Here is a 23,509-nt window from a genome sequence, read left to right on the forward strand (position 1 = left end):
ACAACATAATTACACATGTAACAATTTCAGCCGCAGGTAAAGAAATAAAAAAAAAATAGAAAAAAAATATAAATGGAGGTGAAAGGTTGAAAAGTCAACTAACTAGTGACTAAACAATAAATTAATTGTGTTAATCTATACAATGATCATACAGTTGTAGCTCCATTTTAAGTGTATTTTAATAAGAATTTCTGTTACCTATTTGCCGGTGGGAGTGGTGGTCTGGATGCTACTCCAGGTGTAAGCGGCATTCCTGGCTGTCCACCATCCACCATCCTTCCAGGAGAACTGAACATTCCTCCTTTGTGATCAAAGGGGCCTGGAGAGGGTAGGCTAGGGGATGTGGAGACCATAAGCATCTGTGACCCTTGGGTGGAGGAACGTACACTGCTTGTTCTTCTGCGTTGCTGAGTGAAGAGGAACTTAACAGTCCCACCAGACTTGGGTGCCTAGAACAGAAACGTATGGTAGATTTATAGACCGAACAGTGTTCAATTGAGTGTCTTAGAGTGGATTTCAATTGACTGTTGAAAGAACTTAAGTAATTGCTATCGTTTTGCTTTAGTTTGCTCTGTGATTGGTTAGCAAACCTCTTTCCTCAACCAAAATCAAACCCAACCCTGGCATGCTTGCATGCATTTGCCTGCACTTGACACTCATTCTACAAAACTCACGCCACTTTCTCAACAATGGGAATCCAAACCAAAACCAATCGTATTTTGGCCGCACGCATTTTCCCATACTTGGCACCAGTTACATGTATTTTGATTTGAATTCTGATTGGCTCATTGTGTTGTTTACATCTGTTGTGATTGGTCAGAGTAATTACTTTGGTTTTGGTTTTACGACACTCAATTGGAAACCGCTCTAATGCCTTGTAGGGTTTTGGGTATACGTACAAAATCCATAGTGTACCTACAGCTAACACTGAGCAAGTCTGGAGCATTTTTCTGACATTTTGGCCAAAACTAGCAAAATACACCCCTTTTGCACAAAACCTTTCAAATGCTGACACACTGAGACTTCTGGACTTGAAATCCATTGGTCCCAGGTTCAATTCCGGCTCTAACCGCTAGCTGGAGTTGTTTCTTGGTGGCCACGCTTGTAAATAGCGAGCTAGTGTGCTTTTTGACAGTTGGGATTTTAACTATGTTATGTTCAATTTAAATTATTTCTTTGTGAAGTTTAATGCTCTGCCCCACTAGAACTTGTGCTATAAACACTGATGAGGGTAAATAAAGGTTATTTATTTTTTACTTTACAGGGTTTCTAAGGCTTAAAATTTACAACTTTGTCATGGCAACAAGGAAAAAAACATAAAATACATGCTGCTAATTAGATCACCTCATTAAATTCCATCAGGTCATATAACGTTTTTTTTTCTGTCTGGACAGTGTATATTAATTTAATATAAACACAGTGACTACATTTTTGGCCTTCCATGAAGAGACACCTCTTCAAAGCAGACACTTAATTATGCTCCCAAGATTTCAACTTATTTCTAATGTCAGCAAAATGAGACGTGACTGTAAATGTTCTTCTACAGAGTCCTTGTTCCAACATTTTGCATTACATTGCATGCATTACAGCAGGAAAACAAAACAGAATTCAAACCTTTATGCCAGTTCGTAAAGGAGGGTTTTCAGTATACACCAGTCTGTGACTAGGAAACCCTTGACAGCCTCCAGTGAGTTCGACTGTCGTCTCTCTCTCATCACGACTTCCACCATCAAATGGAAGCCACAGCGCCCAGCGTAATGTTACAGTTTGGTTCTGAGACCGCATTAGACTCCCAGACAAGGATGGCTGATACAAATAATGATAGAATTATAAGTATTCAGACAGACAGATAGGAAAACACTTGTTTCAAGGTCTAAATGCCATCAATGATGTATCATTTTGCCAGTTCAGATTTTCCCAGATATGGCAGCAGTGCCTGGTTTTCATACATGACACTAACCCCCCTCCCCCCCCCCCATGTTGTTTCTACCAGTGTTAAACACAAACTTGGGATTTTACACTCACAGTGACATCTTTTTCTAGCAAAGCCAGATCACATTTTCCAACCAAACAAAAGTAATGAGTAGCAACCTCATCTGGGTTAACTTTTGGAAATATTTTCAATAGTCAGGGCTGTATATAGGTCCCATGATCACAATAACCCTCAAATTATCCCAAAGACAAGAGTGACCAACACCTGGAATGACATTTTAAAGTCATCAGCATACAGGACCTTCTTTCCTGCAGTAGGGCTTTCTACAGGATTCTGTAGCGCCCATCATAGGATAGGGGGGGGGGAAGGGGGGAGAGTCCTGCATGTATCCCCTCTCGTCTTAAGAACAAATTTCCAAAATTGCCAAGGATAGATTATTGCGACAGCAGTTTGAGCAAAATAACATATAAGAACGACTGCTAATTCTCTATTGTCTTATTTTATTAATATATTGGTCGCATTTAATTTGTCTTACAAAGTTAACCAGTATTGCATTGAATGCAGGTAATATGATAGCAAGCTATTCAAGGAATACTAACTAAAGGTACAAGAACTTACAGAAAGCTGTTACTGACCTTTTTCCCCTTGGTCCCAATCAATGGCTGAGCAAAGGGTTCGGACATGACATACTCCAGTTCAAATACAATAGCAAACAGTGGGTGGTGAACAAGTTCCTTAAGCTCCAGTCGACTTCTAAGAACCAAAGAAATAATTTTACCTGACAAAAAAAAAAAAAAAAAGACAGAAAAGAGAATATTTGCATTTAGTAAGACACAACCTCTGAGCCTTCCATTATTCACAACAATATTAAAAACAAAACACAGCATTCCAGGTAAGAGAGGTGTCTCAGGGCAAAAACCTGAGAAAGCTGGATTTGGAGCTCTTGAATCACGCCTATTGACCCCCCTCAAAATGTTTCATTGACACCCTGCCTTTGAAAGTTATCTCGACTAGAACACTACAAGACACCAAAGGCAGATTTAAACCATGACATACTAGATCCCTGCACAGAGCTGAATGGAAGATCTCCTGTCTGCAAACTGGTTTTAGGTGTATTTTGAATAATTTATTTTTCTACAAAGTTGCTTAGAACTAAATCTACCTCGTAAAGATGACTGGGATGCTGGTGACTTTTTTCCTGATTTTCCTCCTTCATATTCTGGCTCCAGATACACAATGTGAGGCTCACTTACAAACTTCCAACCATTATGCACTGAAACCTGTTTAGCAACAATATACAGTGTATTAACACTGTACATAAAACACCAATGTTCGGTGGAGATGGGGTGGGAGGTGGAAAATTTCTAGTAATGCTCAGGGAAAATTATTTATTATAAAAATAAATTACACAAATGTGTGAAAGAACAATATTTCTGTGCCAGTAAAGATATCATGTATCTAGGATTTCCAAAGACTTCTATCAGGTTCTGTAGATCTGCCAGGATGACAATAATCTTAGATTGGAAACAGTGGGTAGTAAGTAGCATTAATTTTGTATAATGTATGGACTAAATTTTTTCACAATTCACTAGGCCAACATAAAACACTACAACTGTGAAAAAGTCCCGTCATGTATATAAAATGGAGGAGAATGAGCAATAAATAAATAACTAAAGACATTCTGCAGGTCAAACAATGCATATTGACTTAAAATCTGTATCGCAGTTACAAACAAACCTTGAGTCTCCTCTCAACAATTGAAATTTGGAGTCCATCATCAGGAACTATGTTGTTCTGAAAAATATGAACTCCATTAAAAGTTGGTGCATCTAATTTTAATTATGGCTTGAGCAGCTAGTTAAGAAAATGCTGGATTTAAAGAGGCATGGCACACAGCAGGATTATTTACAATCATGGCAGTTTAATGGTTGCGCTTTATCAAAAATATCAGGTTACAAATTAAAAGATAATTAAAGGGCTTCCCGCAAAAGGGGCCTATATTGCTTTTTTGGCGAAAATTTGATTTTTTTTTCACAGGATCTCACTAAATCTTTACCTAATTTAAATACTTTGGTATTAGTAGGCACTGTCCTTAATTGGAATTGTTTACCTTATGGAGCCTGTCTTGATTAAGAATCTGTCTCAGTTCATCCTCAAACTCCTCAATTGATGGATACAGAGCAATGCTTAACTACAAGGAGAAACATATATCCTTTACTTACATGAAACCACTTTATGTGCTCTTGCAAACAAATAATATTATAATTAAATACATGTAATTATTAGGCAAATATATTTTCATTAAATTTATTTCAATAATTTTCTCTTCAAATGAAGAATGCAAAATTCAAACTGGATTCAATTCATCCACCAGGCACAGGTTTTCTGTGTGATGGTTATAATCTGTCTCCCATTAGGTCACCTGCATTTTTAGTCTTTCTCCTTTTGTCTTTACTTCAGCTCAGTCGGTCTTTTTCCCTCATAGCTCAGTTGGTAGAGCAATGGACGATCAAATCTGGAGGTCATTGAGTTCAATTCCCGCTGAGGTCAAAGAATTTTTTCTTTGCCCCACAAGCATGGTCTCCCATTTCCTTACAAGGACTAGCACTCAGTAGGATTTTCATGGGTTCACCTTTAAAACACTTTAACATACACTATGTACAGGGTGTATTCTCTGTTCCATCAGATGTAGATAGACCTCTTGTTTACCAAGGTTTTAGGTAAAAGGATATCCAGGCAGATACACTATGGACAGACACTTTTGAAAAAATTCACTGAAAATTAAATCAATGATATGTGAAGCCATCAAAGAAATTTTCACATTTTGAAATTTCTCTATACCTTATTGATAAAACTTGCAGTGGTCCTAGCCAACCTGGGTTTCTTTAAAATGTCAACCATTCCAGAACCTGGTGAAGAAAATATAAACATATATCAATAAATAATTATTCCTCCAAGAGAGGTTTTTGGTTTGAAAACTCTGAAAATTCCAGCTTAACTTCCCCCTATTTCTTAAAAGTTTTCAATTGGCTTTTGACGAACTACTCTCATTGGAATTTTCAGTGAACTTCTATTAGGTAGGGATGGACAATTTCTGAAACTACACTGTAAGACAGAACTTATAATAATTATTTATTAGATACTGTACAATCATATACTTTATTAAAAACAGAATTACTTTTAGTTACTACATGTAGTAATAATCAAAGATTAGGGAGTGTGTTCGATGATCTTCATCCCAGGTTCTCTCTCCTTTGCCAAGTTTGTGATGATGTCATTCTCCCCTGCAAAATCTGTGGGGGATGCCAGATACATGTCCCAAGATCCATTTGTTGATTCTTTAGTCGATTGATTGTCCCATACAATCTCGACTCCAAGTTATTAGGAGTGCGTTCTTTCTACGTCGAACCCAATTAATAATTTGCTCAATGAATCAATTTTTCATGAGTTATTGGATCTGAGATGTTATAAAAACACCAGAAGCATATTATATAGTGTGAGAATTCATCACAGAAGTCAGTGGAGACTAACCATCAGGTTGTGGTTCCAAAATTCCAGGCACAAAGTCATCACCACTCAAGAGAGCATTTTCAGGAATCAGATGAAAGACCTTCTCAAGAGGTGGGTGGACTTGAAGGACGTAAGTTAAACTGCAAGCCTCCACAGGAAACAAACTAGATGATTCTACACAAGCAAGAAAGTAATTTGAAACAAGACAAAAATTAATCAGGGTACATGCAGACTCTGGTTAAATTTCTCTTCACTACACGTCTTTGTGGGCACAGGGAATAACTGACCTACAGTGCATTTTAGATAGTTTCTTGTTGTTGCCTTCATGTTTTACCATTTGCCGGGGAAAGGTGAGGGTAAGAGGCAGATGACGTAAGATGTCCGTGGGGAGAGGAAGAGAAGAAGAGATATGAGATGGAATGGAGGGAATAGGATTGAAAAGGGTGTGATGGAAAAAGGGGAAGGGAGGTACATGTGGCTCTGCTTATTAAATTTTGTCCAAAAAATAAATCATCTTACTAGTATAAGCTTTTGACAAGGCTTTGTATATACATTTTACTGTAGATACTTATTTATAAGTAATTGTTTTAATTAAAATCATAAATTTTTCTGTTATATATAAAGTTCTCAAGGTGCAATAAATTTGTTCATAATTGGTATGTAAAAATATAATTTATTATTATATTTTTCAACCTACAGTAATTAAATGTACATACCTTCAATTGTTTCCGGAATATTGACCAGGCCAGCAGGGGAGCCATAGTACAAAGGAACACTGATTTGAAACAAAATTCAATACCGACAGTTACTTTACCTGGCATTCTGTGGCCAGGGAAAACTACTTGTTCCCTTGAATTTGGGAGAAAGCAGGAGGGACAGTCAGGATTGAGAGCACTCACCTCCCACCAATATGAGTCGGATTTAATTCCTAGACTCAGTTTTATCGCTATGTTGTTGCTGTTGATTCTCACCCTTGTTCTAAGAAGGTTTTCTATGGGTACTCCAATTTTCCCTCTCCTCAAAAACCAGCATTCCAAATTCCAATTTGATCTGCAATTTGAGGGCCATAATTTTGACAGTCGTTGGACTGTTACTGGCAGGGTCAGAAATTAACTTTTTCTTAAGGGAGCCAACTGGCGACTAACCCAAAAATTTTGGTCGCCAGATGGAAGGGTTTGGTCGCCAAAAGCAAGTGTTATTGTTTTTTGTTGTTGTTGTTTTTTTTTTTGGTTTCTTGCTTGCCATGCCACGATCGCGGCTTCGCCTCTTAATTTGCCGCAAACTAAAGAAACCAATCTCTCTGGCCAGGGTATAATTTACCTTAATTTAGAGTAAAGCACAAAATTAAACCTTTCAAGAAAATGTTATCATTTAACACAATAAACATAAAGCTATAAAAGGAGACTCACAAAAGCTGTGTAACGGTAACAGAGCCCTACATCTCAAAAAGCGTGTTTGCCAATGTTCTTGCGAAGGCTTTGGATTTCTTTCTCTTATTACTTCCATTTAGTTGGAAGTATGCTGGTATCCTATTAAGTTCTATGTTCAACACATGGGGGCCCTCTTTCTATACCTAGACTCAACTAAGAGTGCAATTAAAGTATCTGTTCTTCGCTGAAACGGAACGAAAACGCAACGGCAATCAATAAGCTAGTGCCAGACCCTCACACTTTTTTATTGCTCAAACCAGTCCCCTACCACGCAGGACTGTCACTATTTATAAAATAAGGATTTATTTTTTATTTATTTATAAACTTATAAAAATCGTCGCTTCGTTTTACTACAACTGTCCACGGGAGCTTTATGTTTTCTTTTAGAAAAAAAACCCTTTTACCTTGGAGTGTCAATTGCCGATGGGACGAAAGTTTAGTCGCCTGCTGGCGACCAGTTCTAAATTTCTGGTTGCCAACACCTATTTTTTGGTCGCATTGGCGACCAGTCAGTCGCAATTTCGGACCCTGACTGGTCACCCTCAAAGTGGATTTAATTTTCCTAAAAGCCAAAACATGTCTTGATTCAATACATGCATTGCAAATACTGTATTTAGTAAAACCATAGCATCATAGTCGCAGATTTAAACACTGAATACTTCTAAGTAACTCTCACTACCTTTTTGGCACAGGTTGCCTCAAAGTTGTCTCGGTGAGCTCAGAGACTCGATCAAAAATTCTGATTAAAGTCCATCCACATCCAAAACTCTGACCATTCACTGGTGAAATTAACAAAGAAAATATTCATGTTTCCAAACAGTTATATAGCAATACATTCAAGCTGTTCTGACAAGAAATCATTGTGGACACACAAGCGAGTGTTTCCACTTCTGTTTCAATAATTATTCACCCAGAATTTCCTGTATCTATACAGACAAAGGTTAAAATGAATCCCAGGTTAAAATTATTTCAACCTAGGTTGATTTGTATTTTCCTTTGTTTCAGATGTAAATCACCCAACCTTAACAAAGGAAAATACAAATCAACCTAAGTTGAAATCATTTTGACCTGGATTCATTTTAACCCACACAACATGCACAAAATGCTTTGTTTTCATTTTTCAAACCAGTTTAATATTTGTTTTCCTATGTACATGTACAGTATTCATTACCATAAGCTGAGACACATGGAAATAAATATCATACTGGTTTGAAAATTTATAAACCAAAAATAAAAAATTGAACCACATATACATGCACGAGCATTTCCACATATTCGTCCACTAGAAACATCATTTTTTACTTAATATTAATTTTTAGTGTTTTTTTCAGTGTACCTGGCTGATGTCTATTGGTACTAGTGTTATTAAAATATCTGGGAGTAACACCCAAGTTGTTATGATAAAAAAAAACAGACTGAACCATTTTTTAGTGTATTTTATTTCTTTGCAGCAAGATCCATGAGGTCCCAAGGGGCTACTTTGAAATGAACTAATTATATCCTACGTGTACATGTACGTATTGTTTAGAACTATTAAAGAAAGTAAATAGAATACATCTTTTGAACACAGCTCTATGAATCCAGCCCTGATTTGCTGAATAAGTGATAATTAACCTTTTGGAGATATGACCAGAAATGCATGCTAATGAGATGCATGAACTGTATGATAGACATTACAAGGTCCCTTAACTTTAATTCTTACTAAAAAATCAAATAATTCTGTCAAACATGAAGTCATACAAAAATGACAAAAAGGTTTGTCTTATATAAAGGCTTCAAATTCGGGGTTACAGCTGTACGTTCATTTATAAGTGTTTTTTTTTCTGACATGATTGCTTATACCCGAGGTTTATAACATCACAATGCTTGATAATTGACCATTGAAAATGCTAGTTTATATGCAAAGGAAGTTAAAAAATAACTACAAAAAAGCAACTCTTACCTTCTCCCGTAACTTCAATCACCCCGACACAAGTAATGTCATGCAACGATGAGTAGAAATAGACTAACTATTTTCGAGGAGGAAAGAAATTAAACAAAGTCAAGAGTTTAGTTCTTTCAAAGATATACCATAAATCCTGGTTATAAGCACGGTCCCACCTATATGCCCCCTTGGTTATAGGCCATCTATTTGAATGTACACAAAAATGTCATTCCGGTGATAAGCCCCTCCCTTCCGAATATACAAATGTAGGCCCATCTTTTTTAAAACAACCCCCCTCCCCTCCTCCTGCTAAAAAGAGGTATGGTATTCCTTTATACACGGTAAGTAACCCTGCTTATAAACCCCCACACCTTCTTTGACTTGTTACTTAATTCACAGAACATGTCAGAACAAGTAGAGTACAGAACAATGATTCAAAAGTTTCATAAAATGATTTTTTACCAGCAATATCTGAGATTGAGGTCCAAACTTGAGAATGATGATTATTCCAGAAAGTGACGCAGGCATACTCGGAAAAAAGAAATCCGAGTGCTACTATTAGGAGTCGAACCTAAGATCTTCCGATTACTAGTTCGGATGCTCTACCACTGAGCTACAGGAGACTCGTGGGAGCTAAGGCCATAAACTAGGTTCATGGGACAAACATCCTGCATACTGCTAGGATTTGAATGTCGAACGTGTGGTATATGAAAGAAATGTGATGGTATATTTCCAGCCTGGTGAATGAATGATGATTATTCCAGAAAGTGACGCAGGTTTTGAGTGTCGAACGTGTGGTATATGAAAGGAATGTGGTGGTATATTTCCAGCCTGGTGAATGAATGATGATTATTCCAGAAAGTGACGCAGGTTTGTCCCATGAACCTAGTTTAATGGCCTTAGCTCCCATGAGTCTCCTGTAGCTCAGTGGTAGAGCATCCGAACTAGTAATCGGAAGGTCTTAGGTTCGACTCCTAATAGTAGCACTCGCATTTCTTTTTTCCGAGTATGCCTGCGTCACTTTCTGGAATAATCATCATTCTCATTCATTCACCATTAAATTAGGTTCATGGGACAAACCTGCGTCACTTTCTGGAATAATCATCATTCTCATCCATTTACCAGGCTGGAAATATACCATCACATTTCTTTCGTAGGTCCAAACTTGTTTTGTTATGTGCCAGTTTCAGTCAAGGTGAGAGTTTCGAAATACATGTAAAGTACAATTTGTTATTGATCAGCCTGTTTCAAAACATTTATTTTTATTCTACTTATACATGGGAGTACCCCTGTCCCCTTCCTGGATATAAGCCCACCCAAAACCCCTCAGCTACAAAATTGTATAAGCTCAGAGCTTATAACCAGGATTTTACGGTAGTTTGGCTGGCCTTTTGGGGGACTTGAGATTCCAGTAGACCTAGTTACCAAGAGTGTAGATTACATGTAAAGCTGCCTTACCTCTAGCCTCCCTCACAGACGCTCTTTTGGCTCATCACACAATCTTTCCTCCTGATTGCATGACAAGCCAAAAGAGCGTCTGCAAGGGAGGCTATCTTACCTCATCACACTTGACGCTGTGCCTTCCATTTTCCAAACCATTGCTTGGAAAATAGGGTCCTAACCATGTACTCCCAAAAAAACATCTGTTAGCCGCATCATACAATGTTAATCGCAGCTGGAATTCTACACCCTGGGAGTTGACATCCTGAAAACATTAATCATCCAAAGCCAATACAGTCAACATCTGCCTTGCTGACACCTCGCTATTACAGAAATCCCATTACAGTCAACTCCTAATAACTCAAAGTGAAACCTTCAAGGGAAATCAGAAAAAGGTCAGAGTTTCCAGGAGTTTGAGCTATTGGGGGATGGGAAAAATTAACTGGAAACTGATTAGGAAATAGAACAGTATTTTGTTCCCACATTTGGTTGCTGTTCAAAAAATAATGTGTTATATCAGGTCTATGAAAAAAAAGAGTAAAAAACAGACTGGTGTTTTGCTAAGAGAACAAAACTCCCCACTAGTTCCTTGCAAATTGTAGTTAATGAATTACACAAAGATAACTGGTTCATGATTCAACTTCATTGTATGATTCATGCTTCTCAGATCATGCAGTGCTTTCACTTCAACTAAAACTTGAAGCTGTTAAACCTTAGGGAAGATACCTGCCAGGTGTATATTCCCTAAGTTTTCCAAACCGCCAGTGGTTTTGGAACCAATTTGATGGCTGAAAAACGATGTTATTTAATTGCTCTATTCCCATTGATAAATGACGAAATCGATAATCGATGAAAATCAAAAATCACAAAAACTTGCGCGTGTGATTGTTCATCAATTATCAATCACTTAATTGATCTTGATTGTCATCGATTGTTATCGATTTTCATTGATCATCAATTTCACTGATTGTTCAGGTCCTGATGATTGGCAGGTATGTTAATTCTCCCCTGTGTGTAAAGTTAATAATTAATTTTTTAACTTTATCCTTACTAGTCTAAATAAAAAAAGTCATAAATTTAATACATATATATCGTTTTGTGTCTTGCAACATTAACATAAAAAGCCTCATTACCTAGTATGTACAATCATGAAAGGAAAGGATGCGTTTCTCAACACATCAAAATATAAACGATTGTAGTAGCTATAGCTACAAGTAGCTATTTGAGTACTTACAACAGCTTGAGGGAGAGAAATTCCGATTACTGACTTAAACAACAAACGGAAAGGAACATTAGGTTTTGATTGCGATACCGACGTTCTTCTGTTTGGATGCACTGGAATGAGGCGATTATTTTCGAAGAATTCCGGCCAATTTTCTTCCTCATCCGCGTCCGCCATAACAAACCATGGCGCCAATTTGAAATACACATTCCAGCCTCACTTCCAAACACACCGCGAGCAAAAGAGGAAAAATAAAAGTCTGGGCTCTAAGGTTTATATCCAAATATGGTAGGATTTTCCTTATATGGCTCAAACAGGGTGTCTCTCCTCCTGTAAAAATGGCGGCCTGAAGACAGGCGAACACTTGTAAAGTTTGCTCAAATTCCAGGCTGTTGTTGAAGTTAATTCCTGTGGAAATTGCTTTTTCTATCACTGGGACATTGGCATTTGATACTGTAGAAGTTATTCTAGCTAGGCTTTGTAATTCACTATGATTGGCGGTGTTTTCGTGTACAATCACAAAGGAGAGGTGTTGATATCTCGAGTTTACCGAGATGATATTGGGTAAGTTGTTCATAAGCTTTGATTTATTATGAAGTTAGAGAAATCAGTTCCTCGACGCGTCTGTTAATCGAGCTAAACATTTAATGATTTGTGTAAATATGAGTGGTTTGTGAAGCATAGGTGAAGGGTTTTCAGAGAAGTAGACAACTGGTCAAAGTTGGATGAAGTTGTACATGTGTCAAACTCCAAACTACTGGGGCACCACTACATGCAACAGCGCCAACTTTATTTTTACAGAGTTAAACTAGATGCGAAAATTCCACACCATCTGGGTATATACAAGGCTATTCCATTTGGGTCATGTGGCATTATTTTACCATTCATTGAAGAGGGTGTACTTCAAAAGCTAACTCCACACAAGTCTTACAAAATGCTGTGTAGTTCTCTATTTTAAACACAGAGGAGAGTTTGCATCATGCAGCTGAACTTTCCATAATTGATAAGAACTTAATGCAAGCCTGCAAATAATTTTTGTCAATAGGGAGGTCATTTGTTAGGCCAGGGACAAGCTTTGACGGGACAAATAAAAATCAACTGGTTGATACAGATAGAAAAACACTGTCTTACATGTTTGGCCACAAACTTCAAGTTAAATGATCTTTTCATCTGTGTCAGAACTGCATGGTCAGAATGTCTGACCAGGACACGTATTTGCCGGTTAAAACTTGAAATTTGCCGGACAAATGTCAGATGACCAGCTGTTGTTTGCAGGCTTGTAATGTCATGTTTAGGTGGTTTTTATCAATCAATCCTGAGAGCTTTGTATTTCCATGTTGTTTTTAGCCGAAATGCAGTGGATGCCTTTCGTGTTAATGTCATCCATGCTAGAGGCCAAGTGCGTTCCCCAGTCACCAACATAGCAAGGACAAGCTTTTTCCACATACGACAAGGAAATGTGTGGTTAGCTGCTGTTACCAGGCAGAATGTTAATGCCGCAATGGTCTTTGAGTTTCTGAATCGCACAGTGGAGATCATGATTTCTTACTTTGGGAAAGTCACTGAAGAAGGAATCAAGAACAACTTTGTCCTGATCTATGAGCTTTTAGACGGTGAGTCCAACATGTTATCCAGTGAACCGTTAATAGCACTTTGCCACTCTAGGAATTGTTAGAACATTACTGGAAATACCAGCCAGTCATTGAATTGCCAATGCTATCAATTTAGCAGTTCTTTCATGTGAACAAGTTCAAATGTGCTTTGAGTCTAACAATGTGAGGTGAGAATGGACACCGACATGTAATGATGCTTCTAGAAGACTTTATTAGTCCATTTGTGATCTCACCCCTCCAAACCGAGCAAACATCAACATGAATGTGCATGTATTCTCATTGTTCTCTGTAATTTAGTATCCAACTGCGCTTTGTACTGTTCAAATAATGAGCGAATGAGTACAAATATGATGTGAGTATTTATACAGCTAGTCATTTGTATTGTATAAAAAAATGGTTTGGTTTTAGGCACCCAATGTTCAACTTCTGGCCAAAAGCCTGTATAGAAGATAAAGCTGAAGGTTTAACATCACTGTCCAATGAACTGAGACAAGATGTTGAGTGCAGCCAATTCAATTATTGTCAGTGATTACACAGGTTACAAAAATGAGCTAACTTTCAGTTGTCAATCAATAACTGCTTCGTCAAGAAGGAACCTTATTAACCCAATAACGGCCACGTGTTTGCCACGAATAAAATTACTTCACAATTAGCATATTGTTAATTATTAACCTAATGTGCAGTAAAAATTGACAACTTACTGGGTCAAAGAAACAGCACTCCTTTGGTCTAGAATAGCTAGAATTTCTAATTGTCGAATAAAATACCCTAGCTGCGAATTAAAGATTACTCGAAAAACAAACCTGAAGGTAAAAATTTCGAAAATTTCGATGAAATTTGATCCTTGCGCCACATGGCAGTAATTTGATCTGCTCTCGAGAAGACGTGTTTGTTTACGCAAGATTAGGCAGTTATCACGTTTCATCAATGAAAATAGAAAAACAGGCAATAAAGCTTTTCTAAATGAAAAATTTATTCAAATAAGTTTTTGTATTGGTCTTAGAAGAAAAGGCGTATAAGTTTTGCCGCGAGGCGACCGACTCGCAAACGATTTGAAGCAATTGCGAGTCAATTTTGAAGCGAATTTATCGACCCGTGCGGAGCACGTTTTTCAAAACTTTTCCAAAAACTGTTCGGAATATGAAGAATCGATCAATTAGAAAAATATTTCAGTACAAATTTACAATCAAACCTGTAATTCTTTGTGAGTTGTATTGCGAGAAACACTTGAACATCACCAAGAAAGTCCATGGCGAAAACAATGATTTGAGATGTCCGCCAGCTCGTCGCCTCGGTAAAACTACAAATTTTCCTCGAAGCATAATTTCTCCGCCGTTAATGCTTGGATTTCCGCTGTTGAAACTGTCGAGTATTCCTTAAAAGTTCCACTTTCGATTTACCATTTCGAAAAGTTGTGTCTTCCTTCTGAAAACGCGAAATTGGCGTCTTGAATATTTAAGCCTGAAGCGCGCGGCCCGCCATGATGGCTGAAATCCGATATTTTTCGGACGACAAAAACCTTTTTGTGTCTAGACTCCCCTAAGGCCTAAAAATATATGCGCAGTCGGTGGATTCTGATTGGTCAGTCTTTTCAAAAGACAATTAGAACAATAAAGGACAAATTATCCCTTCTGGGGGAGGTAGAAACCCTTGCGCGAGCCCGCGAGGATTCACGGCCGGTTTTGGCCGGTTGGCCGTTATTGGGTTAATCATACATTGGGCTGAATCAATGTTCTTGATTTTGGTTTAAACACAGAGATTGCTGATTATGGATACCCCCAGAAGACAGACACTGCTATTTTGAAGACGTTTATCACTCAGCAGGGTATCAAGACACAGGTGAGTGAACTTGCTTTGCCATAAAGTGCCAAGAAGGCCAGAGCAGAAATAAAGCTTTTGAATTTTCGACTTGGAGAGAATGGGAAAAAAACGTCAGTACAAGAAGCGAGGTAATGCCAATGGCAAAGGATAACACTACAGGGAAGAACTGTGTAATAGCTTTCATTGAAACAATCTTTTAGATTTATTTCACGGGCTTAGATTTATTTCACAAAATTTATAACAACCTTGTGCAACACAATAAACACTACCAAATAAAAGTTCTAGCACTCCTCAGTAGCTTTCATTGAGTGGTCACACTAAAATATTTTATCTTCAGACCCAAATGCTAGAGTTATACTTGTATGTTCTATGACTCAAAGCTGTGAGTCATCTCATCCTAAAGTTTGATGTGTTGTTTCGTTCTTTTTTAATGTTCTGCTAATGAAAAGTTCCAAAATTAGATACTGTGGCACTCTACTAATAGTAATAGGACTGAAGGGATTATTATGTGTACGACAGTAAATGATGACAGCTACAGGAAGGACCAAACACTGGGATGACTGTCCTTACTACGGTTGCTGAACACTGTCATGCTTTGTTTGTACAGAGGCAGTAATCTGTGCAGTCAAACCAATAAATGTATTTCAAATGACATAAATTAATGTATGAAACTCGTTTGTTTTTTATGGTTCAATGCAGACTCGTGAAGAACAAGCTCAAATTACAAGTCAAGTGACTGGACAGATTGGTTGGAGAAGAGAAGGGATTAAATACAGAAGAAATGAACTGTTCCTTGATGTACTGGAGTCTGTTAACCTTCTAATGTCTCCACAAGGTTTGTCTTACCATTATCAAGACACCAAAAATGTCACGATTTATACATTTAAAGGCAGTGTCTGTTTTCAAGAGGTCCGTTACTGTATGCTTGTGCAAAACCTTTCCCCTCTACACTAATGATGGCAGTAAGTGATGATAACCATTCTTGAGGACCAGGTTCTGGTATGACTGTCCTTACTACGGTTACTGATATCATCTGCCATCTACTCTTAGGTAAAAAATGCTTATACCGTGTTTTTCACTGCTGCACTTCCACAAGATTTGAATTGTCACCAGACTAGAAGCCAGACGTTGAAAATGGCCGTTGTAGGGGCATGTTCCATTGTAAAAAGACCCACATTATTTCCAACTGTTGTATGCAGACAATAAATATTTGTATCCTAACAAAGCATGCTTCATAAATAATGTTTGAACATTCAGCAGATAATATCATGTTGAAAATCCATCACCTGTAAAGAAATCGCTCTTGGTTTGAACATTTTCTTTCCTCAAAAACAACACTGACACTTCAAGCTCTGCCATGTTTGGTTTCAATTCTTCCCGTAGCCATCTCACTCCCATCATTACCTGGAAGACATTAACAAGGTGGCATCCACCTGCTATTGCAAATTTATTACCTCATTTTACAAATCTTAACAAGAACTCTGCCAACTAATACAAAGTGAAATATTCCGAAAACAGTGACAAGATATATACTGATGTTTGGTTTAGAATCATGTTACTGTTCATAACTGGTGGCTTGACTCCCAGAAGCCAAAGTTGATTTCTGCTTGTTTTGAAGGTCAAGTTCTCAGTGCTCATGTGTCAGGCAGAGTGGTGATGAAGAGCTTTCTGTCAGGAATGCCTGAATGTAAATTTGGGATGAATGACAAACTAGTAGTAGAGAAGCAGAAAAGTGGGGTGGCAGACTCTTCCCTTGACCCACAAAAAAAGTAAGTATTAGTAAGGGTGCTTACCAACTGTCAGAGCTGACCCCTCATAGCAGTCAGTTCACAAATGGAAAAGACATCACTTATGAGCAGGAAATATTTGTTCCACCTGTCCTTGAAATTCTTGCAAAATGACACATGCCAAATTGTCATGGGGTATTTACATGATACTGCTGTGGCTTTCATTCTTTGAATTATCAATAAAGGAGGAGCTGTTATAAGATGAGAATTTAGTTTGTTGACATTGATGGTTTCATTGACTTCTCTTGATCTATTTTTGTCTCAGAAATACAACAAGCAAATCAGGAATAGCAATTGATGACTGTACATTCCATCAGGTACATGAACTGTCAAATTGTCTTTATGCACATGTCGTCTGGTCTGTGCAAGGTTTTAATAATTAAGGGAATCATGTCACTGTACATCCAGTTAATTCATGTCAATTTGCTTCCTTATTTCTTTCTGGACACATCTTCTACATCATAGACCTTTATCACTTGGCAGCCATGATGAGTCTCAGGAGAATAAAAAGCTTTGTTTTTGCACGGCAAGCCTCGCACTGAATTCAGGTCTGGACAAGGCTTGCCATGCGAAAACAAAGCTTTTTATTCCCCAGTGACTCAACATGGCCGCAGAGTGATAAGGGTCTATGAACAGACTTTTTGCCATCTCCTCTAAAACTTTATTGGAAGTTATCTTCTCAATATTTAAATTTGGAAATGTATCATACCCATTTTGCTAGAGTAATCTTTGGAATCTGCTTTTTTATTCCACATTTTGATTGTGTTGTATTTTATTACTTTTTGTTTGCAGTGTGTAAAGCTCAGCAAATTTGAAACAGAACGTGCAATAAGCTTTATACCACCTGATGGAGAGTTTGAGTTAATGAAGTAAGGACATGAGCGTAACAACATTTATTGATTTTTGCCATGTGCTAGACATTGGCTTGAATTGGTCATCACGTTCAAAGTTGCTAATAAAACTGACTCCATCCGTGCTAAGTTATTTACATACCGGTAATTAAAAAAGGAAACAAAAATTTTGTTTCTTTTTTAATTGTTATATTGGTTTCGCTCCTTTATGTTCAAACCACGAAGGAGCAGTCACTTTGTCTTGATAATGATTGTAGTATCATTGAAACGTCCGACAGCCTTAGTTGTTATTTTTCTACTGGTTTTTCAGTAAGCCTCCAGTCATGCAATAACTTTCAGTAACCAATGTGTTTTATGCTTGTTACAACTGTACTCCTTCAGGTACCGCACCACCAAGGACATCAGTCTGCCATTTAGAGTTATTCCGTTGGTGAGGGAGGTAGGCAGATCACGAATGGAGGTTAAAGTGGTTATCAAATCTAACTTCAAACAGTCAATACTGGGGCAGAAAATAGAGGTGAGTGTCTCACTTCATGATTTACTTACAATACATAAATCGCTTATGTACCTTAGCCATAAAGCTGTCAAACAGTTAATATTGGGACAGAGATAGAGGTGATGGTGTCACTTGATAAATCACTTGCTAATTTTCCTTTCAAAAGCACTGCAGATGAGTAGCACAATCACCATGCCCATTTGGGGGTGGTAGGAAAACTTTCATTGATTTATTCTATCAAACACCTTCAATAAAGCTAGATTTTTGCATAAAGCTGTGGTTGACATTGTTAATTACCATAAAAGTGTAAAAAGTGTAAACTATATTTTTATTTTTGAAAAAATAACGGGAAAAGATGAGAAAATGAGCAAATTTTGACTGTAACGCGTAACACAATCTTCGCGGTAAAAATTTTCAAAAACATATTTCATAAAAAAGGAAGCTTGTATGGCCAAACGGATTATACCTAGTGATAACACACAATAAACAATACATTTGGGCAAAATTTCAACATTTCAAGTTTATTAAAACACATTTAAAGGATTCATCTTTCTGGAGTATCCTTCCTGTAATGCTGCATTGAAGAATTTAGAGGTTCACTATGTTGTTGTCCGTAGTAGAGCTCAAGTTGATATCTGAGGGAATAAAAACATATCAACTAAATGCTCATACTTAATGTTTTAAGAGGGAAAAATCAGTCAAAGGCATCGACTATAAGCGGAGAAATGATAGCTCAAAGAAGTCGCTACGGTTTATTGAAACGCAATTACGCAATAATATTTTTTGAGAACTCACCTTTTCATTCACCGCCGTGATCCAAACAAGGTACAATCGGGTTATGAAACCGAGCAGATCTGAATGCTCACAAGTTTCCCTTGTTATTTCCATACTCTCATCCTCAAAGCTTTGAAAACGGTCAAAATATTACCTTTTCATTGAGTCGCTACATTTTTCGCGATGTTGACGCCATATTGAAAGCGGAGTACAGCCATTAACCCCACTAAGAGCGTTTGGAAATCTGCAGTTTACTTCGCAAAAACGCCATGCTTTCGTGTCGAAGAAAAAGCTTAGTAACCTCTCCTGATATGAATGTTACAGGGGAGGCCTGAGACATTTTTCAGGGAAATTAATTTTTCCGGATATTGAGCAATCTTCATGTTGTAAAGAGGGGTAGAAAGACAGTGTTAAGAGTGCCAGTAGATCTGAATGAGGAGAAATTAGCCTCTATGTAGTCCAAAAGATCTGTTTAGAGGTCAAAACATTTCATTTTTACTTTTTACTTGCACCAGTGAACACAAAATTGATAATTTGTAGGAAAGACCACACCCGCAAGGGCTCATGGGTAAATAAAAAATTCAGTTAAACAAGACAAAAATGTAACATTTTCCTAAAAATCAGTAAGATTTGTAAGTATGAGTTTCAAATAAACCAAAAGAAGTGATTATACCCCAAAATAAAAAATTTCATTATTTTCCGGCATGTTACAGAAATGGGTACGGTGATTGTGCTACTCATCTGCATATTTCCTTTTGGGTTCACGTAAGGCTTCGGTTCAGAGTTATTTCATGAAACTGGCAAAGAAAAGTGAAATTGAAATGGTTGAGAAGGTGATTGAGAGTGAAGAATTTTTCTGAAGGAAATGAAATTGAAGGATATCTATTTCTTTTCCCTGTCTGACTCATGGCAAAGAGTTATTTAGGGTTCTTACAGGTCCTAGGCTTTTGTTTGAAAAGCGCTGTACTTTGTGAAGAGTTTGTGTGATCTGGAGAACTAAAAAATCTTCAGTAAAGCCAAACAGAGTTTTGAGAAAATTGTTTCCAAGAACAAGTATCGATATTTGTGTAAGAAAGTAATCCCTTTGAATCAAATTTGTATGGTTTGTTTTGAGATCTTTTTAACTGCATACACTATAAGCTATCCTTGGTGACTTGTTAACCGATCCAATTTGACAGGTGAAGATTCCTACACCACCAACTACAGCTGGTGTACAAGTTGTTTGTATGAAGGGCAAAGCCAAATACAAGGCCAGTGAGAATGCTATTCTGTGGAAGTAAGTGTAGTTCAGACTGCTTATCTTCAAGAATGTAAATAATAGGTGAATGTAAAGTGGCCCCCTGAAGACTTGACTTTGGTAATTTTCTCTGAAAACTGTTTCTGGTTAACTCTCTTAATGTTACCCAAACTTTCCATTATGATCCACAAAATTTTACGACATCCCTGGGCCCAGTTGTTCAAAGCCCGGTTTAAAAGCTACACTGTAATCCTGGGTTAACATGAACCTTGACTCAAGTTTAATCACTAATCAATAAAGATTCATCCAGAACAGTTTTGTCGCTAAGTTTTGACTTACACTTTTCTTTACCATTAGCTTAAAATTAGCTATTAAAAATGTTTTTAAGGAGTAAGATGAAAACCTCAGTTAACTTTTAATCGGGGATTAGCATTAATCGGACAACCGCGCCCTGATCTTGTGAGTCTCTTCATAAATACTTTTCTTTATTTTTCAATCACTTTTGATGTGGACTGCATTATTGTGTTAAAGGATCTGTGTGATTTTGGGATGTACATGTAGTAACCCAATATATGTTCTTATGTGTAACCGTTATAAATGCCTGCCTGCAGAAATGGGGAGGCAAGCATTCAACTTTGTACCTTAACACAGTACAAGTTGAGCCTATCAGCAACTGTGCACTGCCCAGTCCACAGTATTGAAAAAGATGGGGACTGGTAACTTAACCTTATTGTTTGCATATGAAAACCCTAAAAATCCACAGAAAAGTTTAAAAACTTTAAACCTAGAAATTATACACAATGTTGTTAGTACAGGGACGAATTTCAGTTGGGGGGGGGGGGAGGGGAATGGCTTTCTATGTGCCCTGTTGGTTGTGTTAGGTTCGCAAGGTGTTGTGGTAAGATGTACAGCCGCCATCTTTTTCCATATGGTGGATTGGACGCTGTTTGCTGTTTTTCTTCGTCATTTTTTTTTTTTTTTTTTTGGCTTGTTTTTTGATTACTGGCTTGTAAGAATAATCGTTGTGTTCATTTTCAGAATAAAACGGATGGGTGGTATGAAGGAGTCGCAGATCAGTGCTGAGATTGACCTGATGGCCACAAAAGAAAACAAGAAATGGGCACGGCCTCCGATATCTCTCAACTTTGAGGTAAATAAATTCTTCATCCCCGCGTAGAATAGGCATGGGTAACACTTAAACTTGTGTCAGTCTTGGTCAACAGTCTTGACAGATGCATTTTCAATGATTTGAACCCTGAAATTTTCCTAGTCTGTGAAATATCTAAGTCAGTCTAGCTGATCATATTGAACATATTTTCTGTGCATGAGGACAAAACAGATCTGTGTCCATATACTTGTTTGTGAAGCTGTCATCTTATGTAATTTGCATGCATACTTGCATTTGTGTACTGGTATTTGTTTGCAATTTAAATGAATGTGAATCTATTTTGAAAATCATATAGTAGACCACGTTTTAAAGATTTTATAGGTGAAATGCAACTGCAACTATGTATGTAGTTTTAGCAATAAAGTTGCATTTACAAAATTTCATCTTGAACAGGAACTGTCCCCTGTTATCACAGGTGATACTGTCATTTATTCAAATCTCATTTATGTAGACCTTTCTTTTTGCAACTTGTAGATGACTGCAGTGGTCTTTTTACTTGTATGTTTATCGTGCACATCATCTAGTCTCGACCATTAAAGACAAGCAAGACTATGTTCTCATTCTACCATGTGAAAACTCGCACAGATCTGAACTACATTACTTGCAAAAAATTGCGGACGTTTAATTTTCGGACACTTTTTCCCTCATTTCGGACAATTTTCGGACAAAAATTTTGGACATTGCGCTGAAACATGCCTAAAGTAAATTTACAACTAAAAAACATGAATTAGACTGAAATAACATCTGTGAAAACGATAGTTTTACTGTACCTTCAAGGTTTTACAGCCGGATACACCAACGAGAAAATAACACAAACTCAATCAAGCTTATGCCTCAAGCGGTGTCTCAAATATTTTCCTTTCCAGTGATAAAAAGAACGACTGAGCAAAGCCGCCTAATCCAAATTCTGGCTTTGAATATGTGATGCCGTCGCCCAGAAAGTACTTTTAAAGTTTTATACTATACTGTAAAAATTTCGGACGGTTTTATTTTCGGACACTATTTTTGTCCGAAATTAAAATCGTCCGAAATTTTTTGCAAGTAATGTATAGCACAGTACAGTGTACATCTAACACAAAATTTGCATAGATTCATTGATTCAAAAAGATCTTTCAAGTATAAAGGTGTTCACACTGTGCCCTCTTGGGTAGGTTTCTTGCACAGACAGACTAAGTTCAGAGTGAACAGAGCAAGTTTGTTTATAGATCCAAAGTTATCTGGCACAGTGTGAACACGCAAGTATCATTAATTTCCCTTTCTTTGTTGACAGGTTCCATTTGCTTGTTCTGGTCTGAAGGTTCGCTACCTCAAGGTGTTTGAACCCAAACTGAATTACAGCGACCATGATACCATCAAATGGGTGCGCTATATATCCAGATCAGGGCTGTATGAGACGAGATGCTAAAACTTCTTAATCCAAATATATAATCCATTCTTTTTTTGTGCCAGTTTCTACCTGGTTTGGTATACCGCTATATTCCTTTTGTTTTTTAAGGAAATTTAATGTCACTCATAGTAAACTGTTATAAATGCCTGTTGATGCTGTTGTTCAGTGAGCAAAAAAGTGGAGCAGTTTAATTGTCATGGAGGAAATCATTTGAGCCACGTTCCTTGGATAAATACTATGAGATTTTTTTACTGTGAGAAGCCTCTCCCTTTTGTAAGGTGCCTGTGGAAGTGTTTAGGTATTTCAGTTTTACATTTGTCGTTGAACTGTTGTTAAGAAAACAGAGAAGCTGCTTGTTGCCGATAAGTAGATAACATGAATCCTGGGGCCCATTTCTTGAAAATCCCGATAACTAACAAAGGCCCATCAAGTATTTTTATGCAAAATGTTTCTCAAGAGAAATTCAATCAGTTAAAACAAACAAATGTTTGTCATTTGGCAAGTTTGCACCAAAAAGTATGTGCAACCTGTAAGATATTGATTTCAAAAGGATTATTGGAGCGATAAAGTTATCAGGAACTTCTAGAAAAAGGTCCCTTAAACGAGCTGATTGCTCATTGTTGTGCTACGTGGCTAAACAAAATACTACTACTACTATTGCACATGACGAAAAAAAATGGTTTCTTGCAAACGTGCAAAAATCTTATCTCAACTCTGTAATTTGTGGATTGTTTCTTTCCACCTGTCAGTCAAAGCACTCCCTCTGGATCAATTTTCTTGCTGTTGCTTTTCACTCTCTTTTTGCTTGTTGAATTTAAAAAACCTGAACTGTTAGTAACGGTAATTCAGTGTATGTAGATAGTGATTGTTAGGATTCTTAATGAATAAATAAATAATTGCTGCCATTTACTGTGAA

The 23,509-nt window shown here is 37.3% G+C and overlaps 2 protein-coding genes across 3 annotated transcripts in view; one reads left to right on the plus strand and one right to left on the minus strand.

Annotated features, from left to right (window-relative positions):
• The window catches only part of LOC146473929 (nephrocystin-4-like), a 50,137-nt gene extending 38,436 nt beyond the window's left edge, over nt 1-11,701 (minus strand). Inside the window, exons 1-13 of one of the 2 annotated variants that reach the window (XM_085117973.1) lie at nt 11,472-11,701; nt 10,356-10,502; nt 8,816-8,882; nt 7,553-7,652; nt 6,160-6,218; nt 5,465-5,617; nt 4,775-4,842; nt 4,044-4,124; nt 3,671-3,727; nt 3,096-3,213; nt 2,569-2,711; nt 1,615-1,806; nt 199-449 (exon numbers count right to left, since the gene is read on the minus strand). In XM_085117973.1, the coding sequence (XP_084974099.1) occupies nt 199-449; nt 1,615-1,806; nt 2,569-2,711; nt 3,096-3,213; nt 3,671-3,727; nt 4,044-4,124; nt 4,775-4,842; nt 5,465-5,617; nt 6,160-6,218; nt 7,553-7,652; nt 8,816-8,882; nt 10,356-10,502; nt 11,472-11,636 (1,601 nt within the window). In that variant the 5' untranslated portion in view covers nt 11,637-11,701. The remainder of the gene's footprint in view (nt 1-198; nt 450-1,614; nt 1,807-2,568; nt 2,712-3,095; nt 3,214-3,670; nt 3,728-4,043; nt 4,125-4,774; nt 4,843-5,464; nt 5,618-6,159; nt 6,219-7,552; nt 7,653-8,815; nt 8,883-10,355; nt 10,503-11,471) is intronic. The other variant, XM_085117972.1, reaches the window with a different exon arrangement.
• A 79-nt stretch (nt 11,702-11,780) lies between these two features.
• LOC146473931 (AP-2 complex subunit mu-like) lies at nt 11,781-23,509 on the plus strand. Its single transcript, XM_085117974.1, has 11 exons — nt 11,781-12,023; nt 12,807-13,072; nt 14,829-14,911; nt 15,593-15,728; nt 16,512-16,662; nt 16,946-16,997; nt 17,473-17,549; nt 17,913-18,048; nt 19,980-20,077; nt 21,077-21,188; nt 22,477-23,509. Exons 1-11 carry the CDS (start codon nt 11,950-11,952, stop codon nt 22,609-22,611), a joined length of 1,320 nt encoding a protein of 439 aa, XP_084974100.1. The 5' UTR covers nt 11,781-11,949; the 3' UTR covers nt 22,612-23,509.

This window comes from Pavona decussata, unplaced genomic scaffold, assembly GCF_977016875.1.
Source record: "Pavona decussata unplaced genomic scaffold, jaPavDecu1.1 SCAFFOLD_92, whole genome shotgun sequence".
Taxonomy (NCBI): Eukaryota; Metazoa; Cnidaria; class Anthozoa; order Scleractinia; family Agariciidae; genus Pavona; species Pavona decussata.

Excerpts from the sequence above, each read along its gene's own strand:
- LOC146473931 (XM_085117974.1), top strand. The coding sequence starts at position 11,950 with ATGATTGGCGGTGTTTTCGTGTACAATCACAAAGGAGAGGTGTTGATA. Across the intron at positions 12,024-12,806 it reads GTTTACCGAGATGATATTGG|CCGAAATGCAGTGGATGCCT; the intron begins GTAAGTTGTTCA and ends TGTTGTTTTTAG. Across the intron at positions 16,663-16,945 it reads TCCCTTGACCCACAAAAAAA|AAATACAACAAGCAAATCAG; the intron begins GTAAGTATTAGT and ends TTTTTGTCTCAG.